Below are 16,362 nucleotides of genomic sequence, written 5' to 3'. Positions count from 1 at the left end.
GCTTTCTGGGGTCTCTTCTCTTGGGAATCGGGAAGACAGACCCGCTCCCATGTTTAACACCTCAGGCAAAACCACCCTTTGAACACCTTTCCCAACCCTCCCTAACCTTTCCCAAAGCCCAGATTTTACAGGTGTCCTGTAATTCTGGCCCAATCTCACCCAAGCCCACAAACCATGACAGAAACCTCTCAGCCTCACGCTGCCTCCTTCCCATTGCTGTGCCTGATGTGCAGGCAAAAGGCCTTAAAATCAAGTACCCAAAATTCATGGCCTGTTCTTTTTCCCACAAAAGAAGGCGTGGTGAACTCCCCAGACCAGGGAACTGGAAGATCTCCCTAAAACTCCTTTGGTACACGCTGCAGGGCCAACGATTCCTCTGCTCTGCCCTGTCGGCGCTGCTTTGTCTCATCTGGGTCCCCAGAAACCGTCAGCGAAAGCCGGGGAATAAAATCTCTGAGCAGTTGGTTGGGTTCCAGAGGTGACCCGACTTCATTCAGCACCGAAGGGACACAGGAATTGCTCTCTTAAACCTGTACATCAGTTCTCAAAACTTTTAACTCTTTTTACATTTTAGCAAACAAAGGAATTCCTGTCCATTGGTTTACCAGTTCTCTCCAGGAATTCTTCTTCTCTCTTCTATTGGCTCTGGATTTCTCACTTTGCATGATGCTTAGCCCACAGTTTTTGTCCTTTTCTTGTCTTTTCCCTAGATAGGGAGAGCCTCAGTAACTGTCTGTGTTAGTTTTACCTTCATTTCTGGTTTCTCTAAGGGCCTTTGTGGTTTAGAAATTCTGCCTTCTTGGTGTCCAGGTCTCAAAAATAGATTTCTCTGCCAGGTCTCTGACCAGTAAGGTATTCCGGGCTCTAAACTTTTACTTTGTTTTCCTAACAAATGACCATGGCCCAGAACTTGTCCATCATCCATTGTCTCTTGCCCCCATTCAATCTCCTGCCAGCAGTTTCTCCCCACTGCTGGGTGGGCTCCTTTGTCAAGCACTAGAACTTGTTGGGTAACAGGCCCAGTCCTGTTGCCTATTTTTCGTGGGGATCTGCAGGAGGGCATTGAGTCTTCCAGGAGCAAATTGGCAGAGGACCCCAAGCTGGTTTGCAGTGTGGATGTGCAGGAGGGCAGGAAGGCTGTGCAGAGGGACCTGGACAGGCTGGACCTCTGGGCCGAGCCCGTGGGCATGAGGTTCAAGAGTGCCTTTGGTGCCTTTGGGGCCTGTGGCCACAAGAACCCCCTGCAGCTCCAGGCCGGGGGCAGAGGAGTTGCAAAGGGTCCCCGTGGGAGAGGCCCTGGGGGTGCTGGTGGACAGAGGCTGAACCTGAGCCAGCGGGTGCCCGGGTGGGCAAGAAGGCCAAGGGCAGGCTGGCCTGGATCAGAAAGAGTGTGGCAGCAGGAGCAGGGCAGGGATTCTTCTGCTGGACTGGGCACTGGTGAGGCCACCCCTGGAGTGCTGTGTCCAGCTCTGGGCCCCTCAATTCAGGGAGAACCTTGAGGGGCTGCAGTGGGTGGAGAGCAGGGCAATGGAGCTGGGCAAGGGTCTGCAGTGTATGGCCTGTGAGGAGCAGCTGAGGGAGCTGGGCTTCTCCAACCTGGAGAAGAGGAGGCTTGGGTCTGACCTTCTCCCTGTCCACAACTTCCTGACAGGAGGCTGGAGCCAGGTGGGGGTCAGCCCCTTCTCCGAGGCAACAGGCGACAGGACAAGAGGACACGAGGACCTGCCTGTCAGGGGCTGTTTGTCAGGGACAGGAGCAGGACTTTTTGGAGAGAAAGAGGGATTATGTCTTGAAATGGGCTGCCCAGGGAGGTGGTGGAGTCAGCGTCCCTGGAGGTGTTTAAGCAAAGACTGGCCATGGCACTGAGTGCCGTGCTCTGCTTGACGTGCTGGGGATGGGGCGTAGGCTGGACGCCGGTTGATCTCACAAGTCTCTGCCAAGCTCAGGGACTCTGGGCTTCTGTGCCACCCCAGCCTTTGGGGACAGCGTGCTGGTGGCTCAGAGGCTCCGTCCTTGCCTTGCCTTGCCCATCTCCTGGCTGCCAGGCAAGGGCCTTGTGACATCACAGCCTCTGTGGAACAGCGCGGGGGCTGAAAAGTGTCAGTGCTGCGTCCCCGTGCCCAGAGCCTGGGCAGAAGTCGGCTGGCAGGGACGGGCAGAGACTGTGCAGAGGTGTCAGCTCGTCCCGCAGCAGCACCATGCCCAGCCAGGGCATCTCCTGGCTCCTCAGGCTCTGGGTGCTCCTGCTCTTGCCTGGCCCACTGGAGCCTTGCAGCCGTGCCACAGGTGCCATTGCTGAGAACCGGGGTTTGCCTTGGCTGGCCCCTTGGCAGAAAAGGCAGGAGAGGCTGGAGAGAGGGGAAGGAGGGGGGTCAGGCCGCTGGGATGGTGCCGGCGGGCCGTGAGCCCGAAGCCAGCAAGGCCTTGGGCCCACACGGTGTCAGGGGAGGACTGAGAGCCCCCAGGGAGGAGGAAAGCTGGGCAGGCCCCAAGGCTCCTGGGCCTCTTCCTTGCCAGCCCTTTGGCCAAGGCCCCCAGGCAGAGGTGGGGCTCAGCCCCTGCCCAGCAATGGGGCACAGGCTGAGCCCCAGGGACACCAGACCCAGGCCGCCTGAGCTCTTCTTCCTGCAGCGTCTGCCTGGGGCAGCCCAGCCAGGCCTGAGTCTCTGCAGGAGAGGCCAAGCCCAGCCAGAGAGGGCTCAGCCCTCTGAGGCTGCACTCACTGCAAAGGGAACAAAACATTGGCCCAGAGGACATCCTGCCCCCAAATGGAGAACTGGAAAGGTCAAGAATAAAAAAGTCACCCCCCTCCATTCTTCAAGAAATGTTCAGACCTCTTTCCTAAAAGCATCCAGGACTCGGGTCACCCAGTTTTCTCTCTGACAAGGCTTTGCAGGGGCTGCTTGGGAAAGGGAAGCCCTGGGGCCCCAGTGCCGATGGTGGGGCTGCACTCTGGGGGGGTCGGCCTTTGGCTCTTGGCTTCCAGGGGCCCCCAGGAGTCAGTGAGCCGGGCTGGGGACGAGGGGCAGGACTGGCTGGGATTGCCTCTGGGGCCTGGCCCAGAAAATGGAAGTGTCCCCATGGGGGCAGCTGGAAAGGGCCCAGGAAGGAAATGCTGCCCCAGCGCAGGCTGTGGCAGTGGGGAGTGTGCAGGGGGAGGAGGCTGGGCCAGAGCAGGGCTGGGCAAGAAGGGCCAAGCCGCGGGTGGGTTCTCCCCCGGCCCCCAGGGCCCAGCCCCTGATGGGAGGGCCTTGGGCAGGGCCTGGGGCGACTGCAGGAACCTCCGAGGCAGCCCAAGGGCCGTGCTTTTGGCAGCTGGGTTGACAGGCCCAGCTCTCTGCAAGAGAAGTTGAGGGCTCTGAGCCAGAGAGGGGCTGAGAGCCGGGTCCAGGCTTGGGAATTGCCAGGAGGGGAAAGGGATGTCTAAGAACAAGTCCCTCAGGAGAGGGAAGCAGAGAGGCTGTGTTTTCACCCCAGCACAAGAGTCTGCAGGGCAGAGCAGAGAATATCCCCCACGTGAGATTGTTGTGCATCCCTCCTTGCAGTTGTGACAGGCACTTCTCTTCAAAGGTCGTTCTGTGAGCATCTTCTTGTTCTTTGCAGGTGGGATGCAAGCGGTGGGTGGGCCTTTGGCACTGGAGGGACAACGAGCAAGGTGAGCATTTTCCTGCCAGTGTGAATCAGATGTTAATTCTGGTGGGCTGTATCCTTGGTGAATCTAAGCACATCCCTTGACATTTGGGTTTTTTCCGGGTGGTTCGCAACCTGAGAAGCATCAGCAGAGTGGGAAGGAGGTCCCTGCAGTCAGAGGTCAGTGTAAAGGAAGCTGAGAGGGGAGCTTTGGTGAGAATGTTGCCCTCTGAGGGGATCCGTCAGTGTGTGCCTTTGTCTCTGTGATGCTGAAAAACCCAGTCCAAAGAACTGCTCAGAGACTTTGGATCTTTGAGCAGCAAAGGGATTTATTGCCGACGTCGGCAGCGAGCGTGGTTCGCACCACAGAGAACTTGCTCGAGAGTTTCACACAATATTGGGGTTGTATACAATTTTCATATATGATTAAATATGATAAATCATATTCATCTGATCACAACATCTATCTGTGCATATTAATAATGGGCAAAGCTCAGGCAGAGCTCAGGTGGAGCTTCTCTTGGCCCTCAGTTCTGGGAGGGGTTTAGGTGAGTCTGGGGTCTCTGCTCCTCTCCATCAGTCCCCAGTGTCCCCATCCTGGTCCCTCATGTTCCCACTCCATTCCTGCTGTTCCCATTCCCAGTGTTCCTATTCCCAGTGTTCCCATCCCATTCCTGATGTCCCCGTTCCCAGTCCCTGGTATCTCCAACCTGCTGCCAATGTCCCTGTTCCCTTTCCTGGTGTTGCCATCCCAGTTGCTGCTGTCCCCAGGCTGCTCCCAGTGTCCCCAGCGTGGTCCTCCAGGTCCCCATTCCCATTCCTGGTGTCCCCATTCCCATTCCTGGTGTCCCCATTCCCATTCCTAGAGTTCCCAACCCAGTTCTGTTTTCCCCATTCCCATTCCTGGTGTCCCCATTCCCATTCCTGATGTTCCCATCCCAGCTCTGTTTTCCGCATTCCCATTTTCGTGGGTCCCCATTCCCAGTTTCTGCTGTCCCCAACCTGCTCCCCATGTCTCCATTGCTATTCCTGCAATCTCCACCCCATTCCTGATGACCCCAGCCTGTTCCAGTGTCCCCAACCTTCTCCTGGTCATCCCATCCTGCTCCTGGTGTCCCCATCCCTTTCCCCATTGTCTCCTGGTGTTCCCATTTCCATTCCTGATGTCTGCAACCTACTCCCAGTGTCCCCATCCCTGTCCGCAATGTCCCCATCCCAGTCCCAACGTCCCCATTCCAAATCCTGGTGTCCCCAACCTGCTCCCAGTGTCCCTATCCCACCCCCGCCGTCCCCATTCGCCGTCCCCATTCCCATTCCTGGTTCCCACAGAGGAACTGCCGGATGCCAGAGGAGGAGCCAGGATTTCTTGCCCAAAGCAGGAGATTTTCACACCCAAATTAAAGCCTCAGGAATAATTGTGGTCCTGGGTTTCACACAGGAAAAAGCAGGAAGTTGATCCATGGGGAAGAGCCGCAGGGGGGCCGGGGTGGGTGGGAGCAGCGGGATGAGCTCTGCCAGCAGCTCCTGCCTTTCCGCAGGGAGAGGGAAGGGGTGGATCCAGCTCCAGGATCACTCAGGCCGTGATTCCTGCTGGGATGAGAGTGGGGAAAGGAGTCACCATGTCCCTGTTCCCATCCCAGGGGATGGATCTGGCTGTGGAGCCCAGGGAGAGTAGGAACTGCTCCGGATTCCCACCTGATCCTGCTCCGTCCATCCCACCCCAATCCCACTCCATCCATCACACCCCAATCCCACTCCAGAATCCAGCCCTGATCCCAGTCCACAATTCCACCTGATCCCACTCTGGAATCCTGCCCTGAGCTGCAATCCCCTTCCAATCCCACTCCAGCCATTAGGCCCCCATTCCCCTCTGGAATCCCGGCATCCATCCTGGGATCCCTGCACAGAGGATCTGGATCCACACACGCTGCTGGGGCTCACTGGTGGGCGCGGGGTCGTATCCATTCCCCTCCCTCTTCCCTATGGAAAGAAAGTGGGATCAGCACCCGTGGCACAGGATCCCCGGAATGCTGCCGGGCGGATCCGTGCCCCTTGCCGGCCCCCATCCCGGGAGTTACCGGATCGGAGCTTCCAGACACCGACTGCCACGAGGCCGATGATGATGATGATGATGGCAGCGATGACGGACACAGTGTCCTAGTTAGAACAGCTGGGACCGATTCCTCACTGGATGGGTGTAGCCCAAAAGTGTGTATTCTATGGCCTTCCATGCCATTTTCCCAAAAACTGCTGTCGGGGGGGGGGGGGGGGACTGCGAGGTGGGGGGGGTGTCCCTGTCCTCATACCCTTTTATGGAATTCCCCGCTCTGACAATCCTCATATCCTTTTATAAAATTCCCCGCTCTGAGGGAAGAACTAAGCATCCTTTTATGGAATTCCCCGCTCTGAGGGAACGACTGACCATTCCTGCCTGAACTGGAGAATATATAAACCTGGAGTTTCAGAACCTTTCCACCACTCGTGGGATCGGGAGAAAGGCTGCAGCTCACCACTCCCAACCAGACTGAGACCACCACCCTCAACTGGACTGCAATCACCACTTCTGACCAGACTGCAACAGCTCTCCCACCAGCAGGTTTTTTTTCCCTCTCCCTTTACTTTGGACTCGGGGGGGGCCCAAGGAAAACCACTTTGTTCATGCCCCAGGGTGCTGGGTTATACATTTGGGTTTTGTGGATGAAAACCAAATTGCTTGTCTGTATAATCAGACTTATTGGGCAAGGGGGGCCCAAGGGGGGCCCAAGGGGGCTGGTCCAGGGGGGGAAGGGCTGCAGGGGGCGGATCCCGGAGGAGGAAACCCGCCAAAAGCGGCGGCCCAACCGAGGGAGGAGCCGAGCGGGAGCACAAAGAAGAGCAGCCAAAAGGTCCTGGCGGTGGCTGGGCAATGGCGAGGGGGGCGAGAGCGGTTTGGGGGCCCCCGTGAGAGCCGGGGGGGAACCCCGGTAGCCGCGGAGTGGGGAGAGCGGAGAGGGGCGATCCCGGAGCTGGGGGACCCCCGGAATGCTGGAGGGGGGGGAGCAGAGAGGGAGCGCCGGGCCCCTTAAGCGGGGGTCCTGGAGAGGGGGAAGGCCTTGGAGTGTGGAGAGGAGGGGGGGCCTTGAGGCGGGGTGGGAGCCGAGAGCGCCAAGAGGTTTGCGAGGGTGGGAGCCGAGAGAGGAGGGCCGGCCGGCCCCGGGAGGCAGAGTGGGGAGAAGTGAGCCCTGGGACCCCCCTGGCCACAGTAAAGGGGACCCCGGAGAGTGGGAACCCCCCGGAGCCGCGGGACCCCCGGCAGCCCGGAGAAGGGGGACCCCCAATGCAGGCAGAAGTGCCATCAGGCCAGACAGGGGGGACCCCCCTAACCCCAGAGAGCAGAGAGGGGGAACTCCTGGGAGGGGATTTTGGGCTGAATGTTGGTGTTTTGGGGGTTTTTATGGGCACAGGATGCCCGGTGAGTCCTAGAGCTGGACTTGGGCAGGAGAAACTCCCAAGGCAACGCGCTCACCCCTTGTTTTTCTCCCCCCCGGCGGTCGGGGCCGTGCTGTTGGTTGCCGATCCCGGCCGGCTGAGCCAAGAGCCCGGCCACGTGTGCGGGGCCCGATCCGCTCCCTGCTCTCGTTGCCCCGGGGCAGCCTCTGGTGTCCCCTCGGCTGTGGGGGCGTTTTGTTGGCTCGGGCACAGGCGGCCTTTGTGCGGGGCGGTTTGCCGGGGGGCTGCTGGGGGTCCCCGGGGGGTGTTTTGGGGCGGTGTCGGGGTGGGTTGTGGGCAGAGCCCCGTGGGTGGTCGGGGGGCTGCGGGTCCCCCCCTTGTTGGGGGTTGGTGTTGGTGGGTGAGGCCCCGGCGGCTCCATTGTGAGGCCGGTGTGGGCGGGGGGGGCTGGTCCGGGGGAGCCGGAGGGAGCCGAGGCAGCGGGTTTGGGGAGCCCTCGGGAGAGCCGGGGGTGGGGGGAGGAAGGGCGGGAGCCCCGGAGTGTGGAGAGCGGAGCGGGGCGATGGCGGAGCTGGGGGACCCCCGGCAGGCTGGAGGGGGGAGCAGGGAGAGGGAGGAGCCCCGGGAGGCTGCAAGGGGGGTCCCGGAGAAAGGGGAGCCTGGGCAGTGGGGACCCCTGGGATCCCCGGGCCAAGAAAGTGGAGAAGACGGAGAGGGGGAATGTCTGGGAATCCGGCCCCCTGAAGCAGAGAGTGAGGGGAGAAGGGTCCCCTGAGACCCCCAAAAGCCCCGGCACCCCTAAGCGGGACCCCCAGCAGCCCAGAGAGGGGAGAGCCCAGAAGGTAAAGGTGCAGAGACGAGAGAGGGGGAACTTCTGGGAGGGTTTTTTGGGGCTGAATGTTCATATTTTGGAGTATATTTTTTGCTGACTCTTGATCTTTTGCAAATTTGCGGGGAGTTTGTGAGGGTTTTTTTTCCCAAATCTTGTTGTTTTCTTTTTTTCTGGGCTGAATGTTGGTGTTTTGGAGGTTTTTCAGGGACACAGGATGCCTGGTGAGTTCCAGAGATGGACTTGGGCAACACACTCACCCCCTTTCCCCCACCCCCTAGCAGGATTTCTGCTTCCCAAAGCTTGGGCGGATGGAGGAGGAGGCTGCGAGGAAGAGGAAGATACCTTGGGCCCCCCAGGCAGGTGAGGAGGAAGTCAGTGCCCCTTTGGGTGGGTCTTTTGTCTTTTGTGGCCGTCCTGCCGGGGCCGGAGTTGGGGGGATGTCCTTGGGCTTCCCTGTGGGCCGGAGGCAAATCCCCTGCGTGTCCTTGTTGGTTCCTGCCCCAGGCCCCGAGGTGAGGCCGGAGAGCGCGGAGGACAAATCCCCCCGGCAGAGCCTGGTGGGAGAGGCCGTTTTGAAGGGCTCCCCGGCGCAGGAAGGCAGCGGGGAGGAAAAGGGCCGGAGATGCCCCCGCAGGAGGGGCTCCAAAGCCAGCCCAGGGGGCTGTGAGGAGGAAAGAGCCAGTGTGTGCCGGGAAGGCGGCCGGAGCTTGAGGCGGAGCTGCGAGCTGGTGGTCCCTGAGCAGCCTCCCAGCAGGGAGAAACCCTTCAGCTGCTTGGAATGTGGGAAGAGCTTCAGCAAGAGCACTGACCTCCTCAAGCACCAGCACATCCACAGTGGAGAACGGCCCTACACGTGTGGGGAGTGTGGGAAGAGCTTCAGTCAGAGCTCCCACCTGCTCCGACACCAGGTGATCCACACTGGGGAAAAGCCCTACACGTGTGGGAAATGTGGGAACAGCTTCAGCCAGAAGTCCTGCCTGATCCGCCACCAGATCCTCCACACTGGAGAACAACCTTACACCTGTGGGGAATGTGGGAAGAGCTTCAACCGGAGAGGCAGCCTCCACACCCACCTGGGCCTGCACTCCAGGGAACAGCCCTGCAAGTGTTTGGAATGTGGGAAGAGCTTCAGCCAGAGCTCTGGACTGCTCCAGCACCAGAAGATCCACAGTGGGGAACGGCCCTACCAGTGCCCCAAGTGTGGGAAGAGGTTTAGGATCAGCTCCCATCTCCTCATGCATGAGCAGATACACACGGGGGAGAGGCCCTTCCGCTGCAGCGACTGCGGGAAGGGCTTCAAACGCAACTCCCACCTCGTCATCCACCGTCGCATCCACACCGGGGAGAGGCCCTACAAGTGTGACGAGTGTGAGAGGAGCTTCACCCACAGCTCTGCCTTGACCTACCACCAACGGACCCACCAGTAAGGGAAGCCCCAAGTGCCCCGACTGCGGGAAGAGCTTCGGCTGCTGCTCCAACTCCATCAGCCATGGGAGGACCCGCGTTGGATGATCCACAGGGACCCCCGTTGGGCACAGACCTGGTGACCCACGTTCCAGGTGATCCATGTTGGGCACAGACCTGGTGACCAACATTCTAGGTTATCCATGTTGGGCACAGACCTGGTGACCCACGTTCCTGGTGACCCACATTCCAGGTGATCCATGTTGGGCACAGACCTGGTGACCCATATTCCAGGTGATCCAAGCTGAGCAGTGTACTGGGGCCTCGGGGATAATGTATTTAAGGAGGAAAAAGTCCTTGTGCAGATGGAATTGGGTGCAGAGAGGAGCAGAGTGGGAATAGGGGAGAGGAACAGCTCTGCAGACCCCCAGGGCAGTGCAGGAGGAGGGGCAGGAGGTGCTCCAGGCCTGGAGCTGAGATTCCCCTGCAGCCCAAGGAGGAGCCCACGGCGGAGCAGGGGATGCCCACAAAGAAGGATGTGAGCCCGTGGGAAGCCCGTGCTGGAGCAGAGTCCCTGCAGCTGCTGCGGCCCCAGAGAGCTCCAAGGGTCTCATCAGCATTGCTGGTTGTGGGGCCACACAGAGGGGCTTTAGGCACAGGAATTGTCCTTCCTGGCCCTAATGCAGGTCTGTGACTTTCTCTGAAATTTGGAGAACAAAAATAGGATTCCACTTGGGTTGTTCTTCAGGCTGTTCATTAAAAAAGCAGGAGCTCGTTGTCTCAAGGACTTGCACAGCTCCCAGGGGTTTTCAGTCCCAGCCCCCCAGGTCACCCCCCAAGGTGCTGGACGGCCCTTCAGACCCACCTGAGCCCACCCCCCGTGTGCCCACCCTTGGCAGGGCAGCTCGGGGAGCCCCTGGGACAGGGGATGGTGCCTCTGGACCTGCCTCCCAAGGGGCTTCTGCCACCCCTGGGGGGCACAGAGGGGACAGGGGCACCCTCAGCTCCTCCTGCCACGAGCTGAGCTGGGACAACAGCCCGAGCTCCCAAGGCCTGGGCAGGTCCTGCTCCATCCTGGGGCTTTGCCTGGATGCTCCTGTGCTCCTCAAATAAAACCACAAAAAGCTCATAATCCCCCAAGGGCCCAGCAGTCACAGCTCTCCTCAGCAAAGCAAAACTGGTTCCATAGGAGTGATTTGTGGAATATTTATAAGGAAAAAAAGTCAAAAAACCAGACCAAGGATCAAGTGACAGAGACTAAAATACCTGTGGATGCTGCTGTTGAGTCACTGGCAACTGCAAAGTGTTTCTATACTTACTAAAACTATATAACCCCCCCCATCAATGCCCAGCAGGTGTTGTTGGCATCACTAGTGTAAATAAAATTATTACCAGGCTGGTACTTCCCCAGGTAAATATTTTCCAGGTGAGAACCCTCTGTCTGTGTTTGCAAAGGGAAGACTCCGAAGGATGATTTTTTTCCTGTCCCAATGCTTGAATTTTTATAAGGTTTAATTGATGCCGTGTTTTGTTCCTGTCCCCAAGACCCAAATTCCTCCGGGTGGGGCAGCCCTTCCGAGCTTTGCAGCCGGGAAACCCGATCTGGGGCTTTGCTCCCTGTTCCTCAGGTGCTTGACCACAGCAGAGGGGCAGCGGGACCCCTCCAGCCCCGCCCCAGGAGCCCGTGGGGGCAACTCCCCAGGCAGCCCGAGGGACAGCGCCAGGGCGGCCGTCAGGGCCCCGAGGGGACAGCGGGGACAGCGGGGGGGCTGCGGCGAGGTCCCCCCCCGGCTCTGGAATGGCAGATCCAGAATGGGGGTGGGGAAGGGGTGCGGAAAAAAGGGGGGGCTCGAGAGCACCCGTCACCCCTCAGCCCCAGAGCCCGAGGCAGGGTGTCCTGGGGCAAAGCCCTGGTGAGACCCCCCAAGCCCCTGCAGCCCCCCCTGCACAGGGGGATGCAGGGACTGGGAAAGGGATTGCAGGGGTTGTGGAGCTGGATAGGGGGGTGCAGGGGGGTCCTGGAGCTGGGGAAGGAGATGCAGGGGGGGCTCAGTGCCCAGGAAAGGGGATTCAAAGGAGGCCCGGGGTCAAGGCAAAGGGGGGCTCCCAAAGCCCCTGCCAGGGGGGAGCGGGAGCTGGGGTAGGAGCTCCGTGGGGAGAGAAAAGGGGGTGACAGCGGGATGGGGGTCCCGGGGGGGCACACACGCTCCGGGCGGGACACACGACCCCCGGGGACCCCCCTCAGCTCCTCCCGCGGGTGGAGGCCGAGCCCCAGCCCAGGGAGACGAAGCCAAAGACGGAGCCCCTACCCCCGTCAGCATCTTGGGGGGCGGGGGGGGCAGGACCTGGGAAACGGCGGCGGCTGCTGGGAAGGGACTGGGACGGACTGGGATGGGCTGGGACGGACTGGGATGGACTGGGACACCGGGATACAGCAAGAGCAGGACCGGGACCTCTCTGGACCAGAACTGGGGCAACAGGGATCATACTGGGAGCAACTGGGACTGTCACCAAACGGGAATAAAACTCTGTCACTGCAATGTCAGGATTAGAAAGTGGTTTTATTTTTTTAAGCACCAGGTGCGGGGGTGGGGGCTGGGGGGGTCTCCTCCCATCACCCCCACACTGGGCTGTCTCACACCCTGGTTTCTGTGGATGTAACTAATACATGTGCATTATACTTCCCCAGACTCATGCATATGTACTAAACACTCCCACAGATTCTCTTACACATTTGAATCAGTTCTCAGAACTCATTTACATCAGAGTAGGGGTCTCTCGAGGGTCTCTGGTGGCCCTTTGGGGAACATCCCTTCTCCAAATTATCCTTTTTTGGTCACGGGCCTGAAAAACCAGTTTCTTCTTCTGGAATGCTTCCCAGCTCCGGGGGCTGGCCAAGATACTCCTTCTTCTCAGTGGTGCTTTTCCCGGCATCAGACCCGGCCCCGGGGGGATCGGGGGTCGTTCCTAACCGGCTCCGCTCCGCCCTCGGGCCCCGCTGGGGCCGCCCCGCAGTTCCCACCCGGCTCCGCCGCACGGCCCGGGCCCCGCGTGTCCCGCTGCCGCCTGCCCGGCCCCGCCGAGCCCAGAAACGCCGCCAAATCGCTCAGGGGGACCAAAAAACCCTTCCCGTGGGCAGCCAGGGGCGCGGGGGGTCCCTGTGAAGGCCCTTGCCCTCAGTCACTGCTGGGCACCCGCCGCCCCCGCCCCGAGCCGGGGCCCTTCCCAGCGCTCCCAGTGTGCCCAGCCAGCCCCGAGCGCCCCAGGGAGGGCTTCAGCTGGGCACGGCACACCGGGGCTGCTGGGGGTCCCACCTCACTGGGGGCCCTTGGTTCTTCCCGGGCTGGGCAAACCCGGCGGGGGGAGGTTTGGGCCACAACTCTGTCCCCTCCTCCGCTCGGCCCACGGGATTTGGGGCCGTTTTCCCTTTTGGGGGCAAAGAAATCCGAGCTGTTGAGCACTGACAGGACGCAGCAGCCCTGCAGCCTGCGGAGCCCGGGCTGGCCTGTGCCTGGCAGAGGAACAAAGCTGCTCAGGGACAAATGACTCCGTGGTTAATTGGCCTAATAAATTGCTCCTAATTAGGGGGCAGAGAAGTGAGGCCCCAGGGCTTCCTGCCCCCACACGGCTGGGAAAGCCGGGCCAGGAGCTCCACAACGCTGTATTTGTGTCTATTTTCAGATAGATCTGGGATTTCATTGACTGATTCTCAACATTTTATGCCTGTTTAATGATGTTTTATTGATTCTCTTCGAGATCAGGATCAACGTCTGGATCCTCATGGACATGGTGCTTTCCAAGGAGAGCAGGACACAGGCAGAGCCAGGAGAACCAGCCTGCAATCACACAGTGCCACCGGGCAGAGATGTTGTAGAGCAAAGACTCCCTTCAGGTTGGAAGGAAACTCTGCATTCAGTGAGCTGCCTGGAGAATGTGTGCCCACAGCTCTGTGGGAAGCTGACAGCAGGGAATAACATTCCCAAGCAGCTGCATCTCTACCCGGAAGGAAGGACTGTCTGCAGGTTCAGACACTTCTGAGTTTGACCCTTCAGACCAGAGTGACCCTTTCAGAGAAAATGCTGAGGACAAGTGTATTTGAAGAGCTCAAGCTGACTGAGAAGGGCTGCAAGGCATCCTGGAGAGCTGATTTCCAAGATCTCCGTGGGCATTTGGCACCTTGATAAACTTCTCTTCTTCCCTCAGTGCCCAGGGAACACCAGACAAGGTCACACAAGGGTTTTATTTATTGGTTCATATAATTTTATTTATTAGCATCTAAAACTTCATTCATCTGTTTATATAATTTCATTTATCTGTATAAAATTCTAATTATTTTTTTATTAATTTTAAATATTTGTTTATGCAATTTTATTTATTTGTTCATATAATTTTATTTATTAGCATCTATAATTTCATTCAAGTTTTTTTAAATTTCATTTATATTTAAATAATTTATTTTTTCATATAATTTATACTTTTGTATGTTTATATAATTTTTACTTGTTTAATTTTAACCATTCGTTTCATTTTATTTATTTATTTGTAATTAGTTGTTTATATAATTTTAATTATCAGCGTATAACATTTGATATATTCATTCATATAATTTGATCTATCAGCAGATATAATCTGATATTTTTGTTGATATAATTTTAATAATTTGTTTATATAATTTAATTTGTTTCCATAATTTGTTTTACTTGTTTCTATAATGTGATTTACACATTTATATAATTTTATTTAGTTGCATTTAGAATTTTGTTTCTTTGAATATATAATTTGATGTATTTCTTTATATCATTTGATTTCTTTGCTTTCAATCCTCACTCTTCCCTTTTCCCAGCCAGGGCCTCTCTGGTTCCTGGGCCGTGTCTGGGGGGTCATTAAAGCTGATTCCGGAGGGGATTGCCCGGTTTGCAGGGACAGCCCCAAAGACCTTTCCCTTTCCCTTTCCCTTTCCCTTTCCCTTTCCCTTTCCCTTTCCCTTTCCCTTTCCCTTTCCCTTTCCCTTTCCCTTTCCCTTTCCCTTTCCCTTTCCCTTTCCCTTTCCCTTTCCCTTTCCCAGCTGGAAAAGGCTGGGAAGGGTCTGGAGGAGCCTCCCCCATGGCATAGTTGGTTTTCCAGCAGGGATGGAGGTCTGGGAGTTTTGGCAGAAGGAACATGGGGATTTATTCCCAGAATAAGGAAATATTGGCCAGAGGGAAGTCCAAGCCGATATTTACTCCGAGTTTCCCTAAATCCAAGTGTTTCCAGGGAATGAAATGCCGAGTGCAGACCCACAGATTCCCAGGGCCAGGAAATCTCCAAACCCGGTGTCCCAGTTTAACCAGATTACAACTTAGAAATGCAGAGACTTCAGGTGGAAGTGTGGAAAAGGAAAAGAAACAGCTTTTTATTGAAAAAATCTGAATAAACAACAAACAGTGCAATCAAAAACTTTCAGAAGAAAACAAAACAAAGTCCCAAATCCCCAGATGGGGAGGAGAAACCGGGGAGCACGTCAGCCTGGAGCACCCCCTCAGCCGGCACTGGGGTACGGCCCGGCCCCCCCAGCACCGGGGGCACACTGGCAGGGGGGCCGGGGGGGAAAGGGGGCAACTGGGGGGGATTTGCAGGAGTGGTCTGGAAAGGCTGGAAAAAAGTTTGTGAGGTCTTGGATTGACTGAGAGGGGTTCGGAGAAGTCCTGAGATGGCTGGGAAAGGACTGGGAGGAGTTTTGGGGGAGCCCTGGGGGTGATGGGAGGGGTTGGGAGGGTCCTAAAGGGGATGGGGGAGGCTTTGTGGGATTGCAAATGGGTTGGGAAGGGACTGGCAGGAGGTTTGAGGGACCCCCGGGTGGGCTGGGGGAGAGCGGGCCGGGCTCTGTGGGGTGCCGGGGGGTGCGTGGGAGGAGGTTTTGGGGGTGCTGACCCCCCCGGCTCCCCCCAGAGATGCCACCGGACACCGTCCGCAGCAAGATCCTGGTGGGGGTCGGGGGCTTCGTCTTGGGCTTGGTCTTCCTGGCACTGGGGCTCGGCTTCTACCTGCGGGAGAAGGTAAAGGGGGGTCCCCAAATGGGGGTCGTGTCTCCCCCCTTGCTCTCCCACAGCCTCTGGGCCCCCCCTGTCCTCCCACCCCGCTCTCACCCCCTTTTCTCTCCCCACAGAGCTCCTGAGCCGCCGGCGGCCGCAGCCCCTCCCCGTGGACCCCCCAGTCCAGCCCCACCCACACTTTGGGGGGTTCGTGTGTCCCCCCCTTCCCTGCTTTTGTTCACACCCCAGCCGGCTGCTCCCAGTGTTCCCAGTAAAGCTTCCCAGTTCTCTGCAGTCCTGGTTACTGGGGAGAAGGGTGGGGGCTCCAAAAATCTTGGGAATAGGGGGGTTTGGGCATTCCCAGACATTGAAAATCCTGGGAAAATAGGGGTTTGGAGAAATGTCAGGTCCCCGGGACAAATGAACTGGGGTGTTGGGGCACTCCCAGATCCCATAATATTGGAAAAGAGGGGCTTGGATACTCCCAGACTCCAGAAATCCTGAGAACAGGGGGTTTGGGCACTCCCTGACCCAAAAAATCCTGGAGAAGGGTAGTTAGGGCACATGCAGAGGCCCAAAATCCTTGCACAGGGGGGTTTGGGCACATCCAGAGCCCAAAATATTGCAAAAGAGGAATTAGGACACTCCCAGACTCTAAAACTCCTGGAAACAGGGGTGTTTGGGCACTCCCAGAACTACAAAATCATGGAGAAAGGTGGTTTAGACATATCCAGCGCCCTAAAACTCCTGGGAACAGGGCGGTTTGTAATTCCCAGATCATGAAAATTCAGGGAACAAGTATTTTGGGGCACTCCTTGACCTCAAAATATCAGAAAAGAGGGACATGGGCACTCCTAGACACCAGAAATCCTGGGAACAGGGGGGTTTAGGTACTCTCAGACACTAAAAGTCCTGGGAACAGGGGGGTTTGGACACTCCCAGAACTACAAAATCCTGGAGAAAGGTGGTTTAGGCACATCCAGATCCTAAAAATCCTGGGAACGGGGGGTCTGGCACTCCCAGAGCCAAAAAATCATAGGAACAGGGGGGCTGGGA

The 16,362-nt window shown here is 57.6% G+C and overlaps 2 protein-coding genes and 1 long non-coding RNA gene across 5 annotated transcripts in view; 2 read left to right on the top strand and 1 right to left on the bottom strand.

Annotated features, from left to right (window-relative positions):
- LOC127464821 (class II histocompatibility antigen, B-L beta chain-like) overlaps nt 1-15,394 on the top strand; it is a gene marked incomplete at its 3' end in the record, with an annotated part of 34,695 nt that extends 19,301 nt beyond the window's left edge. The window contains exon 5 of the mRNA XM_051775290.1: nt 15,331-15,394. Within this exon, the coding sequence (XP_051631250.1) occupies nt 15,331-15,394 (64 nt within the window). The remainder of the gene's footprint in view (nt 1-15,330) is intronic.
- On the bottom strand, nt 5,028-5,845 carry LOC127464823 (uncharacterized). 2 transcript variants are annotated; one of them, XR_007901652.1, is made up of 3 exons: nt 5,709-5,845; nt 5,572-5,610; nt 5,028-5,220 (listed from the first exon to the last, which is right to left on the bottom strand). It is a non-coding gene; the product is annotated as an uncharacterized LOC127464823 (long non-coding RNA). The 2 variants fall into 2 exon arrangements; XR_007901653.1 differs by having other exon boundaries at nt 5,028-5,217.
- Nucleotides 7,857-9,903, top strand: LOC127464820 (zinc finger protein 239-like). Of its 2 annotated transcripts, XM_051775287.1 has the most exons (3): nt 7,857-8,251; nt 8,396-9,450; nt 9,590-9,903. In XM_051775287.1, exons 1-2 carry the CDS (start codon nt 8,200-8,202, stop codon nt 9,316-9,318), a joined length of 975 nt encoding a protein of 324 aa, XP_051631247.1. In that variant the 5' UTR covers nt 7,857-8,199; the 3' UTR covers nt 9,319-9,450; nt 9,590-9,903. The 2 variants fall into 2 exon arrangements, with proteins under 2 accessions (XP_051631247.1, XP_051631246.1); XM_051775286.1 differs by lacking the exon at nt 7,857-8,251 and having other exon boundaries at nt 8,258-9,450.
- Nucleotides 15,395-16,362: the final 968 nt, after the last annotated feature.

This window comes from Manacus candei, unplaced genomic scaffold (genome assembly GCF_025592945.1).
Source record: "Manacus candei isolate 608988 ecotype Guabito, Panama unplaced genomic scaffold, ASM2559294v1 h1tg000278l, whole genome shotgun sequence".
NCBI lineage: Eukaryota > Metazoa > Chordata > Aves > Passeriformes > Pipridae > Manacus > Manacus candei.
The sequence above is the reverse complement of the archived record's forward strand: the minus strand, read 5'-3'. Positions and strand labels throughout refer to the sequence as shown.

Excerpts from the sequence above, each read along its gene's own strand:
- LOC127464820 (XM_051775286.1), top strand. The coding sequence starts at position 8,329 with ATGTCCTTGGGCTTCCCTGTGGGCCGGAGGCAAATCCCCTGCGTGTCC.